We start from the raw sequence: 25,759 nt of genomic DNA, 5'->3' as shown, positions 1-25,759 counted from the left end.
AACAGGCTTGTTGCATTTCAACTACTGTATCAGGCTCAACATCCGCAGTCCTGAAGATCGGCCTGCAACTTCCCATAACATTCTAGCTCTTGTTATATGCTTATGAAGTCGTAAGATCTTACGAATCGTTCCCGTCGACGGAGCTGGCCGATGGAGTCGTACAAGATGTCAACTTGCAAATCATCGGCTCTGGGAGACATGCCAAAGGCCGGCGAAGCCGTACTGAAGCTAAATGATGGAAATAGTATGCCAATGGTGAGTTCTGACTTCCTTTTCACAACTGTTCCGGGCCTGACCCATCCTCAGCTGGGATATGGTTTAGGAACGGTGTTACACAAGAGATCCCGGGATGAGAAGAATGAAGCAATTGTCACAACGACAAAACTCGCGATTGAACATGGGTTTCGCCATCTCGATTGCGCCGAACGTAAGTTAATAGAGTAGGTGCTAGTTTGTCCCATTTCCATATTAACTACCTGCAGTGTATAATAATGAGAAAGAACTCGGCGATGCCGTGCGAGCTTCTCCGATCCCTCGATCAGACCTTTTCATAGTTACAAAACTATGCGGGACTGAGAAAAGAGACGTCAAGGCTGAGTTCGAAAGCTCTCTTAGTAGGCTAGGCCTTGACTACGTGGACCTTTATCTGGTACACGCGCCTTACATGGCCGACGATGCAAAGGATCTACAGCACGTTTGGTCTCAAATGGAAGAGATCAAAATATCCGGGAGGGCTAAGTCAATCGGTGTGTCGAACTTTCTGCAAGAGCACATCGAGATCATCTTAGAGACGGCAAAAATTCCTCCTGCTGTCAACTCCATCGAGTATCATCCTTACCTTCAACGTGGTTCACTCATCAACTTCCTAAAGTCCCAAAATATTACAGTCTCAGCATACTCTACCCTTACGGCGCTGACCGAAAAAGTTCCAGGACCAGTTAACAAGCTCTACACCCAATTGGCCCGCAAATACGAGGTATCAGAGACAGATATAGCTTTAAGATGGTGTATGGATCAGAACATAGCAGCTATCACTACCACTCGCAAAGGGGACAGGTTGAAAGCTTTATGCAAGAATGTACCCACATTCAAACTTACTAAAGGAGAGATCAACAGCATCTCGCTTGCGGGTCAGTCAAAGCACTATAGGAAATTTCTTACAGATCGGTTTTCGACCGAGGATCGGCGATAGGATCTTCTGACGCTCCCTATCGCCGTGTACATTCTGGCATGGATAGTAGGGTCCAGACCGCGGTTGGCAATTTAGAGTATCGCAAGAACTGCTATATAAAGAAATTTGTGGGCGGCCTGAGCCGCTGTCTGAGTTTAAACTTCTCGTTTAGCCTCGTTTAGTCTCGTGTGTCTGATCACATACCGTGCCTACATGTCTCTATTGGCTCAATTTTACGAGACCGCCGGGTATGCCCGAGCCACTAAGCTCTCAGTGCTAATTTAAGCTCTCAGCCATAAGTCTCAGCAGCAAACGAAATATCTGTGCCCGAGACATTTCCCTGCCAAATTAAGTCATGTTTGCGAGATCGTTAATAGAAAACAAAAACAATGTTGTTAGGTTGTATGTACGTTGAGAGTCCAGACTTTATTTTACGTTTTGCTACCGTGATATCTTGACTTTTAACTAACCAACAATAGTCATTATATTCAACACTGATACTATATGTAACCTAACCTAAATAACCTCGGTGTATCTACTCTTATCCACAATCTCGCTAGCTAACGCCCCTAACGACTGACTCTGCAAGATGCTGAAAATGGAAACATCAGCTGCTGCCTGAAGCGAGATCATATTTCGCAACTCAACTGCCACCAGTGAATCGACACCATAATGAGATGGGTGTTTACTTGGCTCAATCTCTCCAACAGCTATGACGAAGATGGAGCTCAACTTCTGTGCAATCGCCTCAAAGACAATGGCTTCAGCATCAGTCCGGGAAGTCACCTCGGCCAGACTAGCAGCAAGTGAGTTTTTGTGAGCCATGTCACCATCTCTTGCTCGCTGTTCTCGCGGCTGTCGATATTGCAGGGCGCTGAAACGTGCATCGCGGCCGAGCTGTGACTCTCCATCACGATTCCAGTGAGAGCCAGGTCCAGTGTTGAGCCCCGCGACGATCTGAGGAGTAAACGGGTGCAGAATGGCTGACTCCAATAATCCGAGGAGTTGATCTTCTCTCAGTAGCATGTGGCCTGCTCTCTGCATGCGGACTGCCACGCCAGCCGTCTCAGCCACGTAGCCCACTGTCTTTACGGCGCAGAGATCGAGCGAAACCGCAGGGAGACCAATTGTAACACGCCAATGGGCAAGAGCATCTTGATATGACCCTCCGGCTGAGTAGTTGGACTGACTGGCGTAGCCGACGATACCATTGATGGATGATAACATAATGAAGAAGTCAACTTTCTGGAATTTGGTATGCAGATTCCAGGACCCATGAACCTTTGGCACAACAGCCGCCCTGAAATTCTCGATAGTCATTTGCTCTAGAATAGAGTCCTGAAAGTTGTTAGTAGTGAAAAACAAGTATTGAGAGTAACACCTACTTGGAGCACCATGGCTGCGTGAATAACACCTCGAATAGGCGGAAGCCCCTTGGCTGTACACAGCTGCAACGCTCTCTCAAGATCATGGCTCTTGGAGACGTCGCAGCTAATGCATTCAATTCTGCATCCTGTCTCAGCCAAGTCGCGTATAAAGACCGCATCCTCGTCTTTTGTCCCAGCACTTCGTGACATGAGAATGATCTGCCTGGCCCCAAGATTGACAAGCCAGCTCGCCAAACACTGTCCGATGCCCCCCAAGCCACCAACCAATAGATAAGACGCATCTGGCGACAGCTTGATGTCCTTGGGGTAGGGCTGAACTGCAACCTTCTGGAGCGGACCTGTTGATACCACGATCTTGCCTGTGTGTTGTCCTGTCTGCATGAGACGGAATGCTTTGGTAAGATCCGAGATTGGGTAACTCGTCAACGGATCAACAGGCGCGATCACGTTCCGCTGCTTTAGGCGTGCAATCTCGGTGAGAATTCGTCGCACATCTGGTCCTTTCCCTCTTGTCATGTGGAGTACATCCAGTGACGAGAAGGATATATGGCGAATAAATGGGCGCATCTCCAAGAAACTGTTTTGTTCCAGGTCTCGTCTTCCAATCTCGACAAAGTGTCCAAAGGGAGCTACAAGGTCAAAGCTCTCTTGCAACAAAGGACCCGCAAGAGAGTTCAGAACAAGATCAACACCGCGACCTTCGGTTATGTCACGGATCCCCGAGGCAAACGATGCATCGCGGCTATTAAAGATGTGGTGATCTGGAATTCCATACCTCTGCTGGATCAGCTTCTTCTTCTTTGGAGAGCCTACAGTGACATAGATTTCGGCCCCGAGATGCTGCGCCAACTGGATAGCTGCTTGGCCAACGCCACCCGCTGCGGCGTGGATCAGAACAGATTGACCTCGCTGGATGTGAGCAACGTCGAACAAAGCAACGTACGCCGTGGTAAACACCATGGGCATGGATGCTGCTTCTTCAAAGGTCGTTGCCTCTGGTATAGAAACAGCGTTCCAATGTTCGGTTCGCACGCGACTTGCAAAAGGCCCGCGGAGAAGGGCAAAAACCTTTTCGCCTACAAAGTGCCCATGGAGAGCAGCCACAGCGCCAACTTTGGTTATGATGCCGGCACACTCGATACCCATGATCTTGTCTTCCAGTTGGCCCATGGCAACCATAACATCTCGGAAGTTCAGCCCATAAGCGCGAACCTCGATTTCGACAAAGCTCTCCAACATCTGACTATCATCGGCAGTCATGACCACTTCATCGTGAACAAATGTCAATGTGTCCAAGAGACCTCGGGTGCCAACATGGAGGCGAACAGGATGCTCCTGATGGAAGAGCTCAGTCACAGCATTGTCTGTTGACTGCTGGTTTTGCTGTGGCATGACGAGTTCATTTCGAATTGTGTCCTTGTAATATCGCGGGACCATAATAGCCTCGCCTCGTTCCGCGAACTCGAAATCCATTGCAGAGCCGTCAAACATGTCGCTATCATCCGTGTCTCTGAAAGAATGCTTGAGAATACGCGAGATGGCGTCAGAGGCAGCAGATGGCCATGTTGTGGGAGACGGATCCAAGTCTAAAGTCATGATTCGTCGGCCAACATACTCATTGCGCAAAGAACGGACAAAACCTGTAGCCAATGCCGAGCAAGGAATCTCACACTTGATAGCTCCCCCAATTGTTACCCAAAGAAGACCACGACAATTGGCTACCACGAGTTTCAGCCCTTCTAACAACGTCAAGTTGAGTTCAAAGAGTACGTTGTCCTCCACCTCGGCCAAAAAGACGCATATCTTGCCCCTGTAGGTAGAATCAGTGGCATCAGGGGCATCAAGGAGCTGCACAGCAAAGGAGTCATCTTTTCCTCCGATAGACCGTGCTAGAGAGACTATCCAATCTCGCGGAGGAACTGATTTTGAAGTCGTAACTAGAACAATGTCCTCTGAGCGAATCCCGACCGAGCTATCTACCTCCGCTTTCGCATGAGACATGATAGTGCTAAATGCATACTCAGAAGCATCTTCGCTTTCGTTCACGACCATGTCAACCCCTGTGAAGCCTGTAGTCCTTAGTGCGCTATCCCAGGACGGGATACTGAGGGAAGGACTATTCTGACGTGTAGGCTCTTGGCTGAGCCACCATCCGGGCAGCAGGCCAAAGATGAACTGGATATCAATCTGGTCCTGTGTTGTTTCAATAAGTAACAGCGAGCTGCTGGGCTTCATGAGGCTCCGAACATTAGCCATTGTATGAGAGATGGACTTTGTTGCATGAAGGACTTGGCATGCAATCACGATATCGTAAGAACCAAGCTTGAAACCTTGTTCTGCAGGATCCTGCTCGATATCCAGCTTGTCGAATGCTAGTACATCGCTCCACCCCGATAACTCCTCTCTAGCAGCCTCAAAGAAACCCATGGAGATATCCGTATAGTGGTATAGCTCGGCTAGTGGACCACCAGAATCTCGGGTTCCGAGTACTTCTAGGGCATGGCGAGTGACGCTGCCTGTACCAGCACCTATTTCAAGGATTCTAGCTCTGGGGTTCTTGTGAACGATCTTGCGGAGGAGCTGAGATAGTTGCCTGAAACAGCGTTTGAGGCCAGGTGATTCTTCATAGTATCTCGAAAGAAGATTATTGTGAGCCATTACTTCCAGAGGAGTTGTCTTTCCTCGCAAGATATCTGCAAGATGCGGACCGAGACGACAGATCATCTCACCGGCGACACTTTTCGTAATAGCTTGGCTGATAAGAAAGAGTCTCAGCCCAGGATTTAGAGATCTCAGATCAAGGGTCTCGTCTGTATTGTCAGATTTTGTTTCTGGCAAGGCCAGCTTCACCTGATCCTGCATCCAGCCGTAGAACTTGGCCAAGTGTCCACTAAGACTCGAGACATCAGGATCCGAGAGCTCAGCAAGTGCTTCGTGAATATAGTATAGGCAAATGGGCCGTAGCTCTTTCGTAAAACTCTCCCCAGGATCTGAGAGTGTAAGGTCCTTTTTAATCCTCTCGAATGTCCTGGGGTCAGCGACAGTCATGTCAATGTCCCATTCCACCCTGTTACAAACTTCATTCTCCCATGGCCGCTTATTTCCGGTACCAACGGCGTGACCAAGGGACTGGAGAAACAGTCCCTGGATCTCGAGGACAGGAGTTTGCGAGCCATGTGAATCTTTTTGGGCATCGAAAAGGCGAACATCTGCCTCAAAGCTCTGAGCACTGGCATCGTTGACTCTTGAGCAAGCCTCGAATTCGTGTCCTGCCTCGTGGCCGATATTACTCGATATCCAAATGTGCCTGAATCTGCGGGGCACGCGGGGGCTCTCCTGGAAATATCCAGCCTTGGGAAGAGCAGTATATGCCGCTTGCACAACGGAATCGAAAGTAGTCGGGTGGATGATGGTGTTATTAGCAGAGGTGTCGGCAACGATTATGGTCGCCTTGGATCGTGGTTCAGTTTGACACTGGAGGATAGTCTTGAAGTTTTGGAATGCTGGTCCATGCTCGATGCCGACGGATCTGAAAGTAGCAAACACATCATCGGGTGCGATTCGACGTGCTGTGCTAGGAATCAAAGGAGATATTGCTTCGAGTCCGCCTACCCCCGGCGTCGACTCATCGGCAAACTCGACTTTGATAGACCCCTTGGCATGCAGATTCCATCGGTTTTCGCCAGTGACAGAGAGAATCTCAAAATGATACCATCCCCTGAGGCCAATCTCTCTATCAGAGGCAGGACAGAGTTTGGTCTGAAGCTCTAAAGGTTGGATGTCTGGCACTAGCAGGGCTCGAAGGATCTCAACGTCTCGCAGTTTGTAACCAGAGATCTGTCGATCCTTTCCAAGTTTATCCACAGATTTGATCACCTGCATAGAAACCATCTGTGCTACACCTGCGACAGCCAAGCAGATAAAGCCTGCTCCGGGATAAAGGACATTGGACTGGACTACGTGATCACGAAGCCAAGGCGACTCGGACACACGAAGTACATGGCGCCAAGAAGGAGAGTCTCGCTCTGTTCCTAGAACTAATGAGCCAATAAGACTGTGCGGTTCCTGATCTCTTTCTCGCAGCGCTCTATTGAAGCGTGGCTCCACCCAATGTCTTATCTGGTGATTCCATGGGTAGGAGGGAAGGTCTGTCAATACGTTGACAAAGCTCTCTCGTCCATATGGGAAGTTGAGAGAATCTAATTGTAGTTCCAGGCCCTCACCAATCAGATTTGCCGCCAGTGCCTGCATGGTATCTCTAGCATCATTCTTGCGAATCAAACAAGGGTAGTAAGGGATTTGAAGACCCCCAAACTCAGGAAGCTCAAGAATTTGTCTGATAGGGCCTCTCAAGGCTGAATGGGGTCCAACCTCGACTACAAGATCAACACTAGTGCCAGATGGGTCAAAGCCACCCAGAACCATGTCGGTGAAGGCATCAAGGAACTGGACAGGCTGAACCAAGCTTGCCACCCAATGTTCGGCACTGGCAATTTCTTCAGCCTCGGTCATGCGGCCGCCAGTTACTGGTGAAGCGTAGATGATGGACTCGAGGTTATTTGCAGAGTTGAAAAGCTTTACCCGTCTCAGTGCATCTCTATATCTGTGAGAGATGGGCTCCATCTGATGTGAATGGTAGCCAATGTCGACATTGAGTCGACTCGCTAACACACCATCATCCTTAGCCCTAGTCTCGACTTCCAGGATGGCCGAAAGATCCCCTGCAACGGTCACACTCTTGGGGCTGTTGATACAAGCGATACTTGCTTTTCCATCGCTTTGCAGCTCTTCGAGGTAGGTCGCGGCATGGTCAGGTCCCACTCCGACCGCTACCATGCCCCCCTTTACAGAACCTCTCAGAGCTTTATCGGCCGATAAAACACTTCGGTAATGAGCGATGGCCATGGATGCTCGGTAGTCGATAACACCGGCGGCATATGCAGCTGCGATCTCTCCGCTTGAGTGACTTGTCACCGCTGCTGGCTTGATACCCCAGCTCTGGAGTAAGTTGACCAGGGATATCTGCAGTGCAGCGCAAATAGGAATACTGACAGCAGTATCATAAACCTTTGTGTCAGTAGCATCCCTCATGAGCTCCTCCATCAACGACCAGTCTGCACCAAGCTCTCTGAGGTATGCATCTCCGAGCTCGAGGGAGGCTTTGAACACAGGATAGGCGATAATCAGCTCTCTCCCCATTGCATACCACTGAGCCCCTTGACCTGTAAACACCATGCCAATACGTGGAGTTCGCACGATTCGCTTGGGCTTGAATTGAGAGGATTCTAGAGACTCAACGACCGTAGAGATACCGCGCGTGTAGGAAATGGGACATGCTGCAACCCAAGGCATCATACTCCGACGGTGTCCCAGAGTGTATACAATACTCTGAAGTAGTTGATCAGGTTTCCCATGGTCCTTTAGACGTCGGAGATGGTCTTTCAAGTTGGAGATCATATGCTGACACGTTTGTTCATCTCTTGCACTGAGAACAAGAACCTTGGTCTTGTTCCGGGAGAAATTTGTGTTATTCCCTTCACTAGTCGGCTTCTGGTCAGAGCCTAATGTTGATTCGGTACCGTTGGTGTGTCCGTTGATATGGCTGGTTCCGTTGGTCGCGTGAATGCCAGAATCAGTCCTCCATTGAGGTCCCATCTCAACAATGACATGGGCATTCGTGCCACCGTAGCCAAAGTTGTTGATCGACGCACGCCTTATCCCATTGGAATTCGGGATCCATGGCTCCAACTTCTGTGGAACTTCAAAATTCCACTCCTTCAAGTTGAGCTTTGCGTTCGGTTTCTCAAAGTTGATGGACGGTGGAAGGACCCCATGCTCGAGCGCCATAACCACTTTGATGAGGCTGGCGAGGCCACTGACTGGCTCCGTATGTCCTATATTGGCCTTGATAGAGCCAATCTGTAACGGCTCTGTACTCTGACGCGATTGGAAGACTGCTGCAACTGCCTGAAGCTCAATAGGATCTCCAGTTGGCGTACCTGTGCCATGTGCCTCAAAGTATTGTGTTTCGAGTGGGTCGAGCAGCGCGTTTTTGTAGCACTTATGAATCAATTGTTCTTGTGCATTAGAGCTTGGAGAAGTGATAGTTTCTGTTTTTCCGTCCTGGTTTAGGCAAGTCTCACGTATTACTGCCCGGATAGGGTCTCCGGCAGCCACAGCATCTCTCCAGCGCTTGATGATGACGGTCGCCACGCCCTCTCCTCGCCCGTACCCATTCGCTCTTGAATCGAACGAAAAGGACTTCCCGTCAGGAGAGAGAACGCTGTCCTTTGTCAGTGAACGGTGGTTCAACGTGCAGTACAATAACATACCCTATAGACCCGAGAGCCTTGAACATATCAGGGTTAAGCATCAGATTGGAACTTCCAACGATCGCCATGGTCGAGTTGCCAGATCGCAAGTCACTGACAGCTTGATGCAATGCCACTAGTGATGTCGAGCAACCCGTGTCTAACGTCATGCTAGCCCCTCTCAGATCAAAGAAATGCGAGACGCGGTTTGAGGCCATGGCGGCGCCAGTGCCGGTAATCATGAAGCGTGGCAAGTCATCTTCATCACGTATCATACCCTCCCTATAGTCGTGATTAAACGTTCCCATATATACAGATGTGTCCGAACCAGCTATCGTTTCGATGGGTTGCCCGGCTTGAGACGTGTCAGGTTGGTTATTTCCAGACGGAAAGATGACATCTTACCATTCTCCAGGGCTTCGTACACAGACTCCAACTGAAGCCGAAATTGAGGGTCCATAGACTAGAATCGCACGCTCATCAATCTATGCTCATTTCCAGATCATTTACAGTATTGCTTACGGCTGCAGTTTCGGCTGACAGGTTGAAGAAGGCTGCGTCGAAATTGCCAAGGTCATCGTTGATGAAGTATCCAGCACGCACATGCATCTAAGAGAATTAAAATTAAACTCATTTCTAGCTATGAAAACAATTGACGGGATACACATACAGTGCTCGATTTCTCGTGATCGGGATGGAAAGAGCCCGCCCAATTAAATCTGGACAATGGGATCTGAGACCAAGCATCTCGTCCATTAGCAATCATTTGCCATAAATTATCAGCATTTGTAGCTTCGCCGGCAAATTTGCAGCTCAGGCCGATAACTGCGATTGGCTCTGGGGCACGATTCTCTTCCATTTCGCTCATCAAGGTTGACCAAGATATGTGGATTGGTAGGGTTGCTTGGGATGGTGGGTTCTCTTTCGCTGTAGTGTATGTTAAAGTCGCCAAACCTGGTCTAGTTATGAGCATATAACGATGAGCCTTTCATTGATCTGGTGGCAGACATCTTGCCTTATAAGGTGACGGACAATTAAATTTCTATTAATAGACATGTCCAGGACAATATAAATGTCTTAACTCTTGCATAAAACATTAATTACCCTGTATTAGTATTAACTTATATTTATATAGATTATATAGGGTTATAAAAAAGATAAAGAAACTCCGCTAATATTATAAGGTATTTTAATACTTAAATTTAAAAAGTTATAAAGGCATTTATTTATTAAGCTGCTAAATTATATACTTTTATTTTAAATACATGATATAAGTATTATATTTATAATATTAAAATAAAAAAATATAATAAATGTATATATAAAAAATAAATCTTAAAATTAAATTTAAAATAATGTTGATATAATAAAATAATTTAACTAAATTCTATATCTTAAATCTTAAGAGATGTATATAGTAAAGCTCTTTCTAATCAAATCTTAACCAATAATCCTTATATATCTTTTCCATTCCGAGTCTGCTTTTAAAAGCTCTAAGTCTACACTTGGCAAGCAAAGACAAATAGGGATATAGTCGCCCTCAATAGGACTCATTGAGATGGAGCCTGTAATTGGAGTTGTCTTGGGGCGCCTAAGAAAGCATGATGGCCCAAGCAAGGCGCCAAAAGCACTTGGACGCAGATCGTCGCCGGCAAGAGCGGAAGTTGCTCCCAGGTCCGTATTTGGGTTCGTTTTTCCACCGTAGAGAAGAAGAGACTTATCTGGTTCCCGAGCAATAAAAGTTGCGTAGCTGCGTAAAGTCCACTCGTTGTTGGACGAATCAAGAGCTTTTCGTAATCTATACGCAATATCTCCTAGACTTGACGACGCAATGTGTTGTAGTGGAAGACGAAGATTGGCGTGGTACACCACATGGCCCATGTAGCCTAAAGGGATACCTCCAGCAAGGCGGCCATCAATAGCCCTGGAGAACTTGGATACTGTTCCCGGGGTTTGGGTGGATAGCCTCACTGTGCTGATACGTTGCCAACAAAAAGCGCATATGACATCGTTCTCCGAGAGCAGACCATTGTGAGAACTTGATGCAGACAGCTGCGTCAGTGCTATCTTCATCAGTGCTTTCAGTGCAGCAATGGGGAGCTTGAAGTAGCACCAGGCTGGCGTCGACAAGACTGGTGGATAGGTGAAGCCAGGTGGACGGCGCAGATCCGTATAGTCTTTGATGGGCTCTCCGGGGCTAAGCAGTCTGACTACTGATCGTCTATCGCGATTTGCTTGTACAAGATCAGTCGGCGAGATTTGCTTTCCCTCGAGCGCAGAGGCGAGATGCCGTATAAACTGAAACGCAGCCGTGCCGTCCATGACAATGTGATGGAAACACATGGTGAGGAGCATCCCCCCGCTGATGAAGTTGGCCTGCAGCGCAACAATTGGTACAGGGGGCTCGAGTCTGTGACCTGCGCTCAAGCCTGGAAACGGCGAGACTATACCTGCGTCCAATTCTGAAATAGGCACTCCTCTCCCAATGAGATCATGCATCGTGGGCAATAAGGTATCGCAATCTTTGCGACGAAGAATCTCATTCTTGGGTCCATCTTCTGGCCATGGTACTGGCAGAAGAATTCCATCCTTCTCAATCACCTGACCACCGAGCCAGTCTATTTGATGAGTTAAGCTGCTGAGAGCATTCTCGAGAGCGTCCGTAACAGCTTTGCGGTGTGTTTCTGGTGGGAGTTTGAAACCGAGGATCAATTGGGTATGACCGTTAAGGGCCGGAAACTGTGACATAACGTCTTGAAAAGCGCTAGTGTCGTGATTGTAAATTTGTGCAAGTTTTGACATATTGATAATTGTGCTAATCTTTTTGTTTGAGTTGATAATGCAATGTAATATTAAAGATGTCTTGATACAGCGACCCTGGCACAATCATGAAAGATATAATGCCATTTAACTTCACGCTTGATACTATGTTTCACAGAAAACAATACTGCTAGTAACACGCAGGGTTCTTGTATCTTGAAGTGAAGCGTTGAAAATAAACCGGACTAATGTAGTCCGTCCCTGTCGTGCCCCCAGAATTCGGAGTTTTGTTGTTCTCGCACTAACTACCAAGTCCGGGCCAATCAAGCGAAAAGTTTATTCAACACACTGGACATCTCTAGAATGCTAAGTAGTCAAAATGAAGACCAATCGCCTGAAACGATTGATTTCTTCATCCTTTCATCTTGTTTATTGTTCTCTAATATTACTATCGATTTACTCAATAACCAGCATGTTGATTAAGAAGGTGGCTTTGCAAGGTGTCAGCCTAGCATGGCTCGCTCTTCCGTTGGCTAATGCGTGGTACTGTCCTCCCCCCGGACCCGTTCTTCCCGCCGCCAAATCTCCTAGTACTAGTCCGCATATCAAAGAGGCCATTGATGATCTTTTCGCTGCCCTCAAACTCGTGTCTGAGACTTGGTATCCCAACACTGCTATTTCTGTAGCTGCCAAGTCCCTCCACGAGGAGACACCCTTCATATCCCACCACATCTATCCCATCGGCGGATTAAACACTAGTGGAGTAGCTGCTATCGACGAGGAAACGGTCTACCGTGTGTCTAGCGTTTCTAAGCTATTCCCCGTTCTCGCCCTTCTTCGTCTTGGAGTCAGCCTCGAAGATCCAGTCATCAAGTATCTACCCGAGCTACGATCTATCAGGGTTGCCGAGGCCCCGGATGCCATCACAACTGTTGACTGGGAGCATATCACGATTGGGATGCTAGCATCTCATATGAGTGGGATCGCTGCCGAATGTCAGTATGCCATGCCCCAACACTCACATTCATGCTAAAATTATGTCGTAGATGCCGTCGACCTCGCTGCGGTTCCCTTTGACCTTGGCCCAGCATTCCAGGCACTGGATGAAAAGTCTTTCCCACCGTGTGCTGTGACTGGCCTGAACCCTGAGACTCTACCGCGATGCACGCGTGCCGACTTCTTCCGCGACTTTGGTGTTCGACATCCAGTCTTTGCTCCGGGAACTGCACCTGTCTACTCCAACATTGGAATTTTCCTACTAAGTCTTGTTGTTGAGGTAGTGTCTAAGACGCCCTACGACACTTTTATCCAGCAGAATATTTTGGGTCCTCTCGGCATGACAAACACTACAACCGGTGCTGCGCCTGATGTCTCTTACGGCGCTATCGCTGTGAATCATACCAGCTGGGGCTTAGATCTCGGCTTTGAGAATCCGTATGTACTTTACCATTCCTCCTTCAGTCAACCTTTTCATGCTAACAGACGAAGATCTGGAGGTTTTTATTCCAACACAAAGGATCTCTTGGCCTTCGGAAACGCGATTCTTGAGTATAAGCTGTTGGATCCCGTAACGACACGAAAGTGGCTGAGCCCTGTCGCCTTCACTGATTCTAGCGGCGTCATGGTCGGTTATTCATGGGAAATCATGCGTACCAAGAACATTACAGGGGATGGAAGAATCATACCTGCCAACTACAAGTCAGGACACCTTCCCGGGTATCAGGCAGCCCTCATCCTTGTGCCCGACTACGACCTTGTCTTAACAATCCTCGTAGCGGGCCCCCTTCACGAAGCGACAGAGAGTCTCTTGCAGCATTTTGGCTCTCGCTTCATTGAACGCATGGTTCCTCCGTTGGAACAAGCTGCTAAAGACGACTCTCTTATTCGATACGGCGGTATTTACTCGGACCATGCGAGCAACTCAACTTTGAGAATTGAACTTGATCATGGCCCGGGTCTGTCCCTTACTGAACTCACAGTTCGAGGAACGAACTTGTTGGTGGATCCTTTCGGCAAGCCAGCCCGCATTAGACTGTACCCCTCCAATCTAAAGACCAAGGGTCGGGAGGCCTGGAGATCCATCACAAGCACTCTGACTGATGAAGAAGTCGAGACAATTGAATCTGGTTTGATTTGGGAGCAAGGCACCTGCCCAACACTTGGGACGCTGGATAGGCGTGGGTACGGCTATAAGTCACTTGATGAGTTTATCTTCGAATTGGATGCATCTGGAAATGTCAAAAGCCTCAACTATCGCGCACTGGGCGTCAACTTTGAGAAGAACCAGGCGTCACCCAAGACTCAGCAACAGGAGCCTACAGAGGATCTTGTAATCTTGCTGAGGGCACTTTTGGTCAAGCTTGAGTCTAAGTAGGCTTAAGCTGTGCTCCTTGCTCCTGTGTGGTTTCAATCAGAGCCCTACGGCAATCCTATTCGTTTTCTGGGTATAGGATAGTCGGGAGGGTTAAATCAGTATCTCTGACCTTGTAGCAAGCCCAAATTCGTTTCTATCAAGTGTCAAGTGTCATATTCACTAGACAAACACATTTCAGACATATCCAACTCGTATATGTTTACTGAATAATTAATCATAATGGCCTTACTGAGTTCTATTATCTATAAGACTATTATATTAAAATGAAGTTTTTAACCGTAACGTTAGATATGGGAAAACCGGCTACCCCTAGAAATCGGCCACCCTTAATAAAACACTAAAAATAAGATATAATTAGGAACTTAATTAATTAACTACTACTATATTTTTCTAATTTAATAAAATTTATATTAATAAATATTTAAATAAAACTAAATATAAAGATCTTTAAGTTTTAATTTTTTAATACAATTTAATATTCTTTATAGTTATAATACTTTTTATATCTATTTATAAGCCTTTAAAATTATTAATACCTTTATAAACTTAATGTTTCTATTATATATAATTTTCTTTCTTTTTTTTAAAAAATATTTCTCTTATTTTATCTATACTATTATAATTTCTTATTTTTAATACTTAATTAGGAAGTTATAACTATTAAGTTAACTGCTAATCTTTTAGAAAAGTAGCCTAATAGTTAGGTTATTAGAGATAATACTTAAGATAACTTAAAGGACTTAATAAAGCTATATAGATAATTAGGAAGTTATAAAAAGACTAAAATTCTTTAATTTTACTAAAGAAATAGCTATAATAATAAAAGTAGGTATCTTAAGAATCTAAATAACTATTAGGTTTATTAAGACCTTTACTAAATTAACTAACTACAATCTAGTTACTTTCTAGCTAGCTAAGGCATTTAACTTTATAATAGCTTCCTTTTAGGCTTTATTATAATTATATAAAAAGGTAATCTTACTGATATAACTTAAATCTATAATAAAAGTAAGATTTAAAAGGAATTTTTAATATACCCTTTTTAATAGTCTAAAGACTATAATATTTAATAGTTAAAAGATATAAGAAGTATATATTAAAAGGAAAAGTATAAATATATTATTATTATAATACTTAAATAAAAAGTTATTAGTTATATAACTTTTATAACTATTAAGGATTAATAGATAAAATTTTTTAGGATTTTTAGGCTTTATTAATAAAATAAATACTATTTTTAGCTAAATTAATATAATATAATTATTTATCTAGCTTTTTTTACTGCTAGTAAATTTTTAATCTTTTAGGAAATTTAATTTCTTTAGAAAATATTATTATTAAACTATTTTCCCTTTAAAGATTACTAAAAGTCTTAAGACCTTCCCTATTGCTAAAATATACTTAAGGATTATAATTTAAGACTTTAAATTAGGCTAATAAATAAATACTAACTTTTTATCTTTTAATTTAATAAAAAGACTATTTAGTTTTATCCCTTTTATTATACTAACTTTATTAATATTATATCTATTTCTCTACTTAACTATTTAAACTGTTAGTATTAATAATAATATAAAGAAAGCCTTAATAAGTTTAATAGATACTTTATTATATTAATTAGAATCTATATACTTTTTTAGTAAAGTCTTTACTTTCTTATTTCTATTTATAAAAGTAAATAATTAGTATTTTTTAATACCTTTTAGAAAGCTATTATATATTGCAATCTGGTTTATAAAGTATTAAACTTACTAATATAATATAGGATATCTTAGGTTAGCTTAAATTAATATTTAATTTTTTAAATACCTTTCTTAAATAGCTAAAAGCTTTTATTTAGGTTTATAAGCTTATTTTAGTATTATAGTACCTTTAATTTAATCTTAAAGGGTAGAACGGTTAATGCTATAAGCTGTAGTAGCTTTATTTATAGAAATTCTATTTATAACTATCTAAAAAGCGGCACTTATATCTTTTTTAGTAAATTTTATTATTTTAAATTAATTAATATAGTTTATAAGTTTCTATAATTAAAATTAGTAGAGTTATAAATTAATTAAGATATTATAAATTAGGCGGTTAGGTTAAAAAGCAGGTAGCCGGTTTCTAGGGGTGGCCGGTTTCCCCGTATCTGACGTTAATTATTGCTTATATGATTTTGGTGTTCTTTACCCTTATGGCCTGGGAGCTGAAGCCTCTTTTAACCTCTCAACCTCATCACAGGTTTTTGTATGAGTTAGTATTTAAAGATCTTGGCATGAAAAATTACTGTCTGTCGATCCTTCACTAATCTATCATGGTGCCACTCAGATCTGTGAATGCTTGGTAGACTTTAAAACGATAGATAAAACTCTCCGCAAAAGCTACATCCTTCTAGACTAAGTGTTGCCCACTCCTGGTGCTGACAACTTCTCCAGTGCAGTTTCCATCCTTCATCAAATATATATATGCTTCAGAAACATCCTCCACCAAACCCTCACTAGCAGTTGGGTTCTTGTTTGCTAGTGTATCACGCAGATTCGATTTTTGCTCTTCTGGAATCTGCGACCACAAGCCCGTGTCTAGGACGTAACCGGGCTTGACAAGATTAACTCGCACAGGCTTCATGTCCAAGGCCAGACCACGAACGAAGCCTGACATTCCTTGGGCTATGTATGCAAGAACACTGCATCCAGGCTGGGGCTGATCTGCGATGCTCCCCGAAGTAAATGTCAGACTGGAATGCCGGCTTGCAGGAAGGCGTCGCGAAGCAACTTTTGCCAAAATTACCATGGCCTGCAATTTCCTGTTCGCTAGTCCGAGGTCTTGAACTGTTATAGTCTGAATCGATGTCGGGTGCGGGTGGGAGTTGGCAGCCGTCGTGACAATGTGGTCTACTGGATCGATCTTATCGAAAAGTGCCTCTAGGTCGACTTCAAGGCTTTCCACGTCTAGATCACAGCTGTATCCAGATACTTTGGCCTCTGGAAACTCTGACTTGATGTAGTTGACGGCCTTGTCAGCTGTGGCCTGTGACGAGCCAACAACGGTGACATGAGCAGCGTCACGGATTGCGGCCAGGGCAACACCTCGACCGATTCCACTTGTGCCGCCTATAACCAAGACATGCTTTCCAAGCAGCTTTTGAGAACCAGACATAATAATGGAGGTATTAGAGTTGAAGTCAAACTTGTAATAGTTCAATCTGTCAAGGGGCAAAGGAGCTTTTAGCAGATAAGTATCTGACAAAAAGACAGTGGGGAAATTTGACACATGTTTATACACGGAGTAAATATGTTGCTGAATTAACGTTTGTCCGGAATGAAAGCAATTATCTAGAGCTCTTAAGATAAAATTTAGAAACATTCTCACTACTTTAGGAATACTCCTGTTTCCTTAGCAGTAAGAATAATCCCATCAACTAATTTTGCCACATCTGCCGATTTGATTGGTATACGATGATCTCCATCCCACTCAAGCACCCGGGCCGTATCTGCTCGGCAAAACTGGACTAACTCTCTATGCTTGGCTATTCTCTCATCCCGTAATCCATGAACATGAAGGGTTGGCAAATAGAGACGCTCGTACTTTTCGCGCTCAAGCTCGTCACCCGTTACATCATATCGCATCCATAGCAATGGCCCGCAGCCTGCCATTAGTACGGCAAAGCGGAAATTTGCCTCTAACACAGCTGCGGTCGGTGCTCCCAACTGAGCATCCTTCTTCCGGGTCTGTTGTCTCCGCAGCAAGCTGGCTGCCATGTTGGCTCCTTGACTGAAACCCAAGAGACCAACCCAAGGACCCCTACCTCCAGCCTCATCGTCTCTGTTCATGGCTGTAGCGAGACACTGGTCGATCTTCTCAATCTCTTCTTCATCCGTAAAAGAGAACTGAGACGAATCGTTGTCAAAGGCGTATCCTGGTCGTTTCCAGCTACGAAACGGAATCCATTCAGCATAAACAGATTCAACGTCTGGTCCAGGATGACTAAAGTAGGGTGCATTTATAAAAACAAATCGAAATGTCTTGTCGAGGCGGGCCCGTATTGCTCGGCATTGAGCATGGAAAATGAGTGCATTGGTACCACCGCCGTGAAGGCAAAGAAGGCGCGGGAGTAAAAGAGACTCATCGGGCAGAATACAATCGATATGACGCGAGGAACAAAAGATGTCTTGTTGTGAGGGAACCATTGTGACACTTGTGATATGACACTTTTCGGGTTGGGTGGGGTAAGCTGGTGTGTCCATGTCAGCCCAGGACGTGGTACTTAGTCTTAAGTGTTTTAAAGATGCTTTCTGCCCTGGATATTCTATCTTCTCTCTTTAAGAATCTTATTTATCTAAGTCCTAGCTTTTTTTAGTTATTAGTAGCTATAAAATAAACTATAAAACGCTTGTGGAGAATAAATAATCTACTTGCATTATACAGCTGTACTCGGAGTTATGTTAAGAATTTAGAGAATTGAGTGTACAATCCTTGTATAAGAGGTATCCAACGGTTCACCAAATGCCCTTCTGTTTTCATCTACTCTCATTCTTGATACAGGCTTATCATCTTTTCATTACTGTCCCGCACTAAGCAATGGCAAATCGCTGGCAGCAACAAGAAACATGCGACGTCTCGGCGCTCGCGAAACCCTTGGAGTTCAACTTTTCAAGGCGGGTTGCCAAGAATCGCTTCATGAAAAGCGCCATGGCTGAGTCTTTGGCGACCTGGAGTGCTGATGAGCCAGAACATATTGGTATTGCCACGGAACAATACGCCAACCTTTACAAACGGTATTGATTTTCATGCGCAATTCGGTCAAGAAAGAAACTCATTATTCCTCTACAGGTTCGGGGAAGGTGATTGGGGTGTCATAGTCACAGGCCAAATTGATATTGATGCTCGCCTGTACAATCGTGGCAATATTGTCATCGGCAAGGAGCATCAGCCGATTCCAGGGGACCTACGATTTGAACGTCTGAAACAAGCTGCCGCAGCTGCAACTGCTCATGGCTCTTTGATCCTTGGACAAATAGTTCATGTGGGCAGGCAAGTTGATGCTAGGGTATCAGCGGAGACAATCTCGGCATCCCCTATCCCGTTGGGTATGTCCCTTTGAAGTTCTCCAAATGCCGCCGATACAACCTTGGTCGGTTTCGAAATTTATCACAAGCTGACCTAAGTCCTGATCAGAGCCAAAGTGGGGCATGACTTTTGCCAAGCCCCGCGAGGCTACAAAGGCCGACTTGTCAGACGTGATCGAAAGCTTTGCCCATGCAGCTTGGTACCTCGAACAAGCCGGTTTTTCTGGTGTTCAATTACACGCAGCTCACGGCTTTTTGCTATCGGCATTCCTCTCCCCGTCCACCAACAATCGCACTGACGAGTACGGAGGAAGTCTATATAACCGTACACGTTTGATTCTAGAGATTATGAGAGCTATCAAAGCCAAAGTATCGCCCAATTTTATCCTGGGCATCAAGGTCAACAGTACCGAGTTTCAGGAGAATGGCTTCACTGGAGAAGACGCAGTGACTCTTTGCAAAGCACTGAGTGATGACCAATTTGACTTTATCGAATTGACCGGAGGGACCTTTGAAGTGCTCCACTTCGAAAAGAAAGCTCTGAGTACCACTACTAGAGAGGGCTTTTTTCTCGAATTTGCAAAGTCAATTATACCTGTACTCGACAAGACAAGGTCCTATACGTCAGGAGGCTTTCGTACTAGTTCTGGTATGGTGAGCGGAATCGCTACAGTTGACGGAGTAGGCTTAGCACGTGCTGCAGCACAAGAGCCCTACTTGCCAAGGGACATTCTTTCTGGGGTCATCACGGCCGCTATCAGACCCATACAACCGTTTTTAGAGGTGCACCATATTTCGCTTGCCCTAGCAGGTAGCCAGATTCGTGAAATTGGCATGGGTCGAGATCCTCCTGATAGTAGCGATTGGGAGAAGATTCAAGGGGCGCTGAAGCAATTGCAAGCTTGGACTAAAACCGACGTTGGCAACAGACATGGCATTGGTTGGCTTAAGCTTGATCTGGAAGCATAGAGTATTAATTCATAGTTATTCTTAGATATAATACATTCCTTTAACTACAGCACCAAGACCTCCATCAGAAGCTACATATCACGAAGTTTGTTGAGACAAACCGATGCTTAGTGATATAGGTCCTAACTACAAATAATGCATATAACTCAATTCTTAGCACTTAGCTAAGATGTCTTAACAATTAGCATATCTGGCAATTTACCATCGTATAAATTAAGCTTATTGCTTGTTCTTATTGCACAACTTTCATAGATTTAAAGTTAAATACCTATTAGCCTTACTTAAAAGGCCGATTAATGTTATCTTTTGAATCGCCCTGGAACACATATACCCCGACTAAATTGTTCTGAAAAGCCAGCTTTAATGGGAGAATGCTTTGCGTAACCATTGCCCCCTTCAACCCGAGGTAGAAATGCATAATAACAGCAACAAGAATTCCAAAGATCTGTTTGCTAACAGCGTTGAACAACAGGCTTCTGTCATATTTGTATACAGTAGTGGTAATCAGGCGACCTTTCTTATCACTTAGTTGCACTTCGGATTTGTCGCCTATTTAAATGTAAGTAACTCCTTTTAGGTTGCCGGTGAAAACTCACTCTTGTTTTCAATAGAAAAAAATATCATTGCCCATAGTGTTGCAATTGCAAGATTGCTTGCCACATAGATAGAGCGGAGACTGTCAAGGACGAGAGGGTCATCTAAGTCCAATCTCTTTGCAACCTGAATTGAGCATAAAATTATAATGATGTTAAGACTGGAATTGCTAAGAGTTAATTTTAGAGACATAAAGAGGGGCTTTATACATACAGGTATGACTGGACAAGCCCTTTTAGAGTTGTAAGTGTAAAAAGAAGAAAAGAAGCCATTTTTACAGTCTTTACTGCTATAATAAACAATAAGATAAAGTGAAAAAGAGAAATACTAAAGGATAGCTTTATAAGGTTTAAATATTAAGATAAAATTTAAAGTTTAACTAATTTTTACATTAACTATAGATAATTAATATTAATATCTTTATTTAAAGCTTTAAATAAGTTATATATATTATTTTATTAATTACTTTATATTTTAATTCTTTTTTTTAAAAACTATTTTAAGTTTATTAAAAGATAAAATATTTAATTAAATAATTTAATCCTTTAATTATGATTATTCTTAACTAATTAAATATAACTATAAAGCATATAAAGACTGTAAGTAATATCTAAGGGCATTAAATTAAGTGATTTAAGATCTTTATCAAGTTTAAGTAAAATTACACATCTTAAGATGTCCTTACTGTTAATTGCCGGTATTACAGGCCTGCTTGGCCAGCGTCTGGCTCAGGCTGCCCTTGACAACAGAATGCAGGTTCGAGGATTGGGACGAAGCCCAAGAAAGCTTACCACCACAATGGCGGAGCAACTGGAGTCTTTTATCCAGAGCGATAACTACTACGATATACCCGCCCTTGACCGCGCCGTTACTGGTGTAGATGCAGTGATTTGCGCGTACCAAGCCGATCCCGTGCTGAACCTCGACGGGTGCCTCTTGCTCCTTCGCGCAGCCGAAAGAGCAGGCGTCAAAACGTTTGTGGCACCGACCTGGAATAGTAACTGGTCGTCAATTAATTTTGGCGACTTCGAACTATACAACAGCGTCCTGGCATTCCTCGATCATGCTGCAGCCACGAGTCCGATCAAGCCAGCGTATATCATTACTGGCTTCTTCGCTGATTATCTACTTCTGCCAGGAATGGGGCCCTTTGAGTCGGATGGCAAGTCAGCAAAGCTTCATTACTGGGGGGATCTGCACAAGAGGAAAATCCCATGGACTCCGATGGATGATGCCGCTGCGTGGACTATTGAGCTTCTGAAGCAGCCTGATGTGGTAGCTGGTAACGGAGGCATCTTCAAGTTTCAGTCCGGGGTGAACACTCTTGAAGAGCTGGCGGTGGAATATGAAAGGGTGACGGGCGTCGCGGTGGAATTAGTCAAAGATGGGAGTGCTGAAGACCTCCATAAAGAGCTACAGGCATCAAAGAACGCCAAAGGGAGAGCTGGCTGGCGCGAGTACCTATGGCTGTCTTGGTGCAATGTTGCTCTTCAGGGTAAGTGGGAGTTTCAAAACCCCCCGATGGTTATGGGAGCTACTCCGAGCACTTTTGGCGATGTCTTGGCAAAGCGTAATACTTATTAGTAAGAATTTCAAGAGTTATTAACATAAAGTTGCAAGGAATTATTTATATCTAATGTTTTAATAATTCTCTAAAATATAAACATTATAGGCACTCTAGGTATTTAATATTAGTATATTTATATTTCTCAATAATAAATTAGATCTCTTTACCTAATTGATGTAGCTTGATAAGCCTCTGAGATTGGAAAAAGAACTGTTCGGCAAGATGGCCATTGCTTTTTTGTACTTTTTGGCACCCTTGCTTTTGCTTCTGGTTTGCAGGTAGACTGTCGATGGCGCGACAACTGAGATTTCCGTCGTGAGCCAAAGCGCGTTGTTCCTAAATTGATACAGGCCATAATGTGGTTTGGCAAATTAATTAGAAGATAATAGGGGAGTGTGTAATGAGACTTGGCTTTTTGAGCTGTATAGAAATTATTAGGACGATAAATATGTTAATATTATTATCATAGAATTAAAGCGTTGTTTAGTAGTCTTACTGGAGTTAAGTTTTATTCTAAGGAAATATTTATCCGACAAGCATGACAGAACGTGCCCTCTTAGATGGATACTTTAAAACTTTACTAAAGGCCATCTTTTGCCTAAAAGTCCGCAACATTAAGTCCTGAACTTCAAAGATATTACTTAGTTATTATAACTATCTTATTAAGTTTACTCAGAAGTCTGCCACTTTAACAATATAAAAAATAAAGTAAAGTCTCATAAACTCTATCAACTTAAAGCTTTAAGTTTGCCTATGTGCCTTTCGAAGTGCAGATAAGCCTCTGTTCCTATGGAGAATAGATTCAACAAGCCAAGTCGGAAAGAGCCACGAGCCAACACTAGCCATACCCGCTTCCCCACCACGCCAGATCTTTCCCCTCCGCCCACTAAGCGTATCTCTGACAATGGACGCTGCTGTGACCTCCACTGCCTCGTTGTTAGGCAGTTGCATTTCTCCCTTGGCCTGTCTTCGAATTATGCTCTCAATCGGTTTATACCAGGAGTCAGTTGGGAGTATCACATCGCAGCCATCATAGATTTCAGTATTGATAGCGCCAACCATAGCTGTCAGTACTCGGACCCCCAGAGGTTCGAGCTCAATCTTCAAGGTCTCGGAGATGAAAGTCATAGCGGCTTTGGAGCTATTGTAAATGCCTATATCAAACGACATTAGTTATTGAATGATGAATTGATAGAGGCACTTTCCCTGCCATGCTAGAGGAACGGCTCCAGCCATAGACGCGATGTTTAGTATCACCCCTTGAGTGTTTACTAATAGCGGTATGAATGCCTGCGTGACTCGCAGAGACCCCCACACGTTTACATCGTACAAAGCTTTGGCGTCATTAATATCCGAGTGTACTAAAGGGCTAAAAGAGGCGCAGCCAGCATTATTGACAAGAATATCCAGTTTGATTCCCTGTGCTTGTATCTTCGCAAGAAGATCTGAGATCGATTCAGGCAATGTGACGTCCAGAGGGAAGATGTCGACGTTGGGTTTGGTTGCAAAAGGGCCAATCTTTTTCGTATCGCGTGCTGTGGCGATGACATGATAGCCAAGTTTGTGAAACTCTTCAGCCAAAGCATGACCAAGGCCTCCAGCGCTGCAACCGGTAATCAGAACTGTCTTCTTCATGGTTAAAATTGATGTGATACGGATAAAGAGATGATTTGGGTATGTGAGAAAAATTGCATGTAACGAAATGATATACGATGTCGCTGCTAAACAAAACTCCGATATAATATTCCGTAAGTCGCTAAGAAGATCGCTGGCATGCTTGCTACAATGAGACATTGATAAAAAACTCGACATTACGCATACCATGAAGTTGGGAACAATAGTTATTTGTACCTCTGCTCGCAACGCTTTTCAGCATATTATGAATCAGATTACCGCACTTAACTTTCTTTTTAGTTAAAGCATCTCTTAATCATCCGCTATCCATACAAAACGACCGTGAACATGAGTAACATGCAGTATGACTCTGTTGCGAAGAAGACAGAGAGATCATTCGAAATCGCAGTCATAGGAGGGGGTATTGTTGGTTTGATGGTAGCGATAGGACTGTTGAAACGTGGAATTGAGGTCACCGTCTTTGAGCAAGCTCAAGAGCTTACTGAATTCAGTGCTGGTTTTGCATTCACCGGTGTCGCCCGTGAGTGCCTGAAGCGACTAGATCCTCGCTTGTTGGAAGCCCTCGAGAGTATTGGAGAGGTCAACCGCCATCCTTGCAATCGTTATTGGGATGGTTTTAACCCTACCACGCAAGAAGAAGCAGAATCCAAGGACTCCCTACTTTTTGAGGTATCAGCAAGAGATCTGGATTATAAAGGGTGCCTCAGATCTCATTTGTTACATGAGATGGCCAGTATGCTACCCGCCGGCTCGATCAAGCTGGGCAAACAATTGAAAGACTTGCAAGACGAAGGCAGCAACGACAAGGTTACTCTTACATTTTCTGACAAAAGCATGTACGAGGTCGATGGTGGTAAGTTCTTTCATATGCATCTACGTATAGAGGCAGAGGCAGCTCTTCTAATGTAGTCCAGTAATCGGGTGTGACGGGGTCCGCTCGCGAACCCGGCAACTATTGGCGGGCCTCGACAATTTATCCTCGCAGGCGCACTTTTCCCACAAGGTTGCATATAGAGCTCTTGTACCTATTGCAGATGCTGTAACTGCCTTTGGCCACGACAAGGGAATGAATCAATGCACGCACATGGGGCCTTCAGTGGCTATCGTTTCATATCCTGTAAGACATTTCTTACGTGCTTTTGATGGCTTGCTTGTACTAATCCACTGACTGGTTTAAAGGTAGCTCACTGGACCTTTCTCAACATTGCGATATTTATCCACGAACCTGGAGAATGGGAAAGTGAAAAGATGACAGCAGCAGCGACAAGAGATGAGCTGAGCCGTTATGTTTCTGACTGGAGCCCATCCATCCAAAATATTATTCAGAGACTGCCAGAAAATCTTACAAAATGGGCGCTATTCGACACGGCCGAGTATCCTGTATCTACTTACGCCAAAGGCCGTGTTTGTATAGCTGGAGATGCTGCTCACGCCACCACGCCTTTCCTCGGCGCTGGTGCCTGTATGGGCGTAGAGGACGCCCTCGTCCTGGCTACCACGTTAGATCTAGCCTTGGACCACATCAATGAGGAGGGTACACATAGTAGGACCAAAGCTATCTCGGCTGCTTTCCAGGCCTACAGTACTGTGCGCCTCGAGAGATCCCAGTGGCTTGTGCAGGGATCTCGTGATATCGGGGACCTTTATCAGTGGAGAAATCCCAAGACTGGTCGAGATTCTCACAAATGTAGGGCAGAGCTTGTCGAACACCAAAGACGAATATGGGATTTTGACGCGAATGAGATGGTTACGGAAGCAGGAGATAGATTTCTTAGTTTACTAAGCTAAGCTGTGCTAATGTCATTCAGCTATTCCTTTAGCCAATACTGTTAAATTAATTCTAGCACTTTTTATATTACCTTCTTTTATTTACAAATTAGTTTATATATTACTACTTAAAATCTTTACTTTATAAAATAATAGAACTATATAATAAAAAAGA

At 44.2% G+C, this 25,759-nt stretch overlaps 10 protein-coding genes across 10 annotated transcripts; 5 read left to right on the top strand and 5 right to left on the bottom strand.

Moving 5' to 3' along the window:
• Nucleotides 1-165: 165 nt before the first annotated feature.
• Nucleotides 166-1,192, top strand: FPRO_15778 (uncharacterized protein; the record flags this gene model as incomplete). Its single annotated transcript, XM_031219865.1, has 3 exons — nt 166-255; nt 307-427; nt 483-1,192. 3 exons carry the CDS (start codon nt 166-168, stop codon nt 1,190-1,192), a joined length of 921 nt encoding a protein of 306 aa, XP_031085581.1.
• A 495-nt stretch (nt 1,193-1,687) lies between these two features.
• Nucleotides 1,688-9,729, bottom strand: FPRO_15779 (putative type I polyketide synthase; the record flags this gene model as incomplete). Its single annotated transcript, XM_031219864.1, has 6 exons — nt 1,688-2,509; nt 2,557-8,842; nt 8,892-9,225; nt 9,276-9,333; nt 9,393-9,479; nt 9,541-9,729. The coding sequence occupies 6 exons, from the start codon at nt 9,727-9,729 to the stop codon at nt 1,688-1,690; spliced, it is 7,776 nt and encodes a 2,591-aa protein (XP_031085580.1).
• A 581-nt stretch (nt 9,730-10,310) lies between these two features.
• On the bottom strand, nt 10,311-11,672 carry FPRO_15780 (trichothecene 3-O-acetyltransferase; the record flags this gene model as incomplete). Its single annotated transcript, XM_031219863.1, has 1 exon — nt 10,311-11,672. One exon carries the CDS (start codon nt 11,670-11,672, stop codon nt 10,311-10,313), a length of 1,362 nt encoding a protein of 453 aa, XP_031085579.1.
• A 430-nt stretch (nt 11,673-12,102) lies between these two features.
• Nucleotides 12,103-14,004, top strand: FPRO_15781 (uncharacterized protein; the record flags this gene model as incomplete). Its single annotated transcript, XM_031219862.1, has 3 exons — nt 12,103-12,625; nt 12,677-13,064; nt 13,119-14,004. The coding sequence occupies 3 exons, from the start codon at nt 12,103-12,105 to the stop codon at nt 14,002-14,004; spliced, it is 1,797 nt and encodes a 598-aa protein (XP_031085578.1).
• A 2,373-nt stretch (nt 14,005-16,377) lies between these two features.
• On the bottom strand, nt 16,378-18,173 carry FPRO_15782 (uncharacterized protein; the record flags this gene model as incomplete). The annotated part of the gene is made up of 2 exons (XM_031219861.1): nt 16,378-17,188; nt 17,500-18,173. The coding sequence occupies 2 exons, from the start codon at nt 18,171-18,173 to the stop codon at nt 16,378-16,380; spliced, it is 1,485 nt and encodes a 494-aa protein (XP_031085577.1).
• Nucleotides 18,174-18,564: 391 nt separating this feature from the next.
• FPRO_15783 (uncharacterized protein) lies at nt 18,565-20,021 on the top strand (the record flags this gene model as incomplete). The annotated part of the gene is made up of 3 exons (XM_031219860.1): nt 18,565-18,761; nt 18,817-19,073; nt 19,162-20,021. 3 exons carry the CDS (start codon nt 18,565-18,567, stop codon nt 20,019-20,021), a joined length of 1,314 nt encoding a protein of 437 aa, XP_031085576.1.
• A 277-nt stretch (nt 20,022-20,298) lies between these two features.
• On the bottom strand, nt 20,299-20,887 carry FPRO_15784 (uncharacterized protein; the record flags this gene model as incomplete). The annotated part of the gene is made up of 3 exons (XM_031219858.1): nt 20,299-20,570; nt 20,618-20,775; nt 20,829-20,887. 3 exons carry the CDS (start codon nt 20,885-20,887, stop codon nt 20,299-20,301), a joined length of 489 nt encoding a protein of 162 aa, XP_031085575.1.
• Nucleotides 20,888-21,290: 403 nt separating this feature from the next.
• Nucleotides 21,291-22,199, top strand: FPRO_15785 (uncharacterized protein; the record flags this gene model as incomplete). The annotated part of the gene is made up of 1 exon (XM_031219857.1): nt 21,291-22,199. One exon carries the CDS (start codon nt 21,291-21,293, stop codon nt 22,197-22,199), a length of 909 nt encoding a protein of 302 aa, XP_031085574.1.
• Nucleotides 22,200-22,923: 724 nt separating this feature from the next.
• FPRO_15786 (uncharacterized protein) lies at nt 22,924-23,817 on the bottom strand (the record flags this gene model as incomplete). Its single annotated transcript, XM_031219856.1, has 2 exons — nt 22,924-23,323; nt 23,384-23,817. The coding sequence occupies 2 exons, from the start codon at nt 23,815-23,817 to the stop codon at nt 22,924-22,926; spliced, it is 834 nt and encodes a 277-aa protein (XP_031085573.1).
• A 327-nt stretch (nt 23,818-24,144) lies between these two features.
• FPRO_15787 (uncharacterized protein) lies at nt 24,145-25,605 on the top strand (the record flags this gene model as incomplete). Its single annotated transcript, XM_031219855.1, has 3 exons — nt 24,145-24,670; nt 24,732-24,934; nt 24,997-25,605. The coding sequence occupies 3 exons, from the start codon at nt 24,145-24,147 to the stop codon at nt 25,603-25,605; spliced, it is 1,338 nt and encodes a 445-aa protein (XP_031085572.1).
• Between the last annotated feature and the right edge of the window lie 154 nt (nt 25,606-25,759).

Source organism: Fusarium proliferatum (assembly GCF_900067095.1).
Source record: "Fusarium proliferatum ET1 genome assembly, contig: FPRO_scaffold009, whole genome shotgun sequence".
Classification (NCBI taxonomy): Eukaryota; Fungi; Ascomycota; class Sordariomycetes; order Hypocreales; family Nectriaceae; genus Fusarium; species Fusarium proliferatum.
The sequence above is the reverse complement of the archived record's forward strand: the minus strand, read 5'-3'. Positions and strand labels throughout refer to the sequence as shown.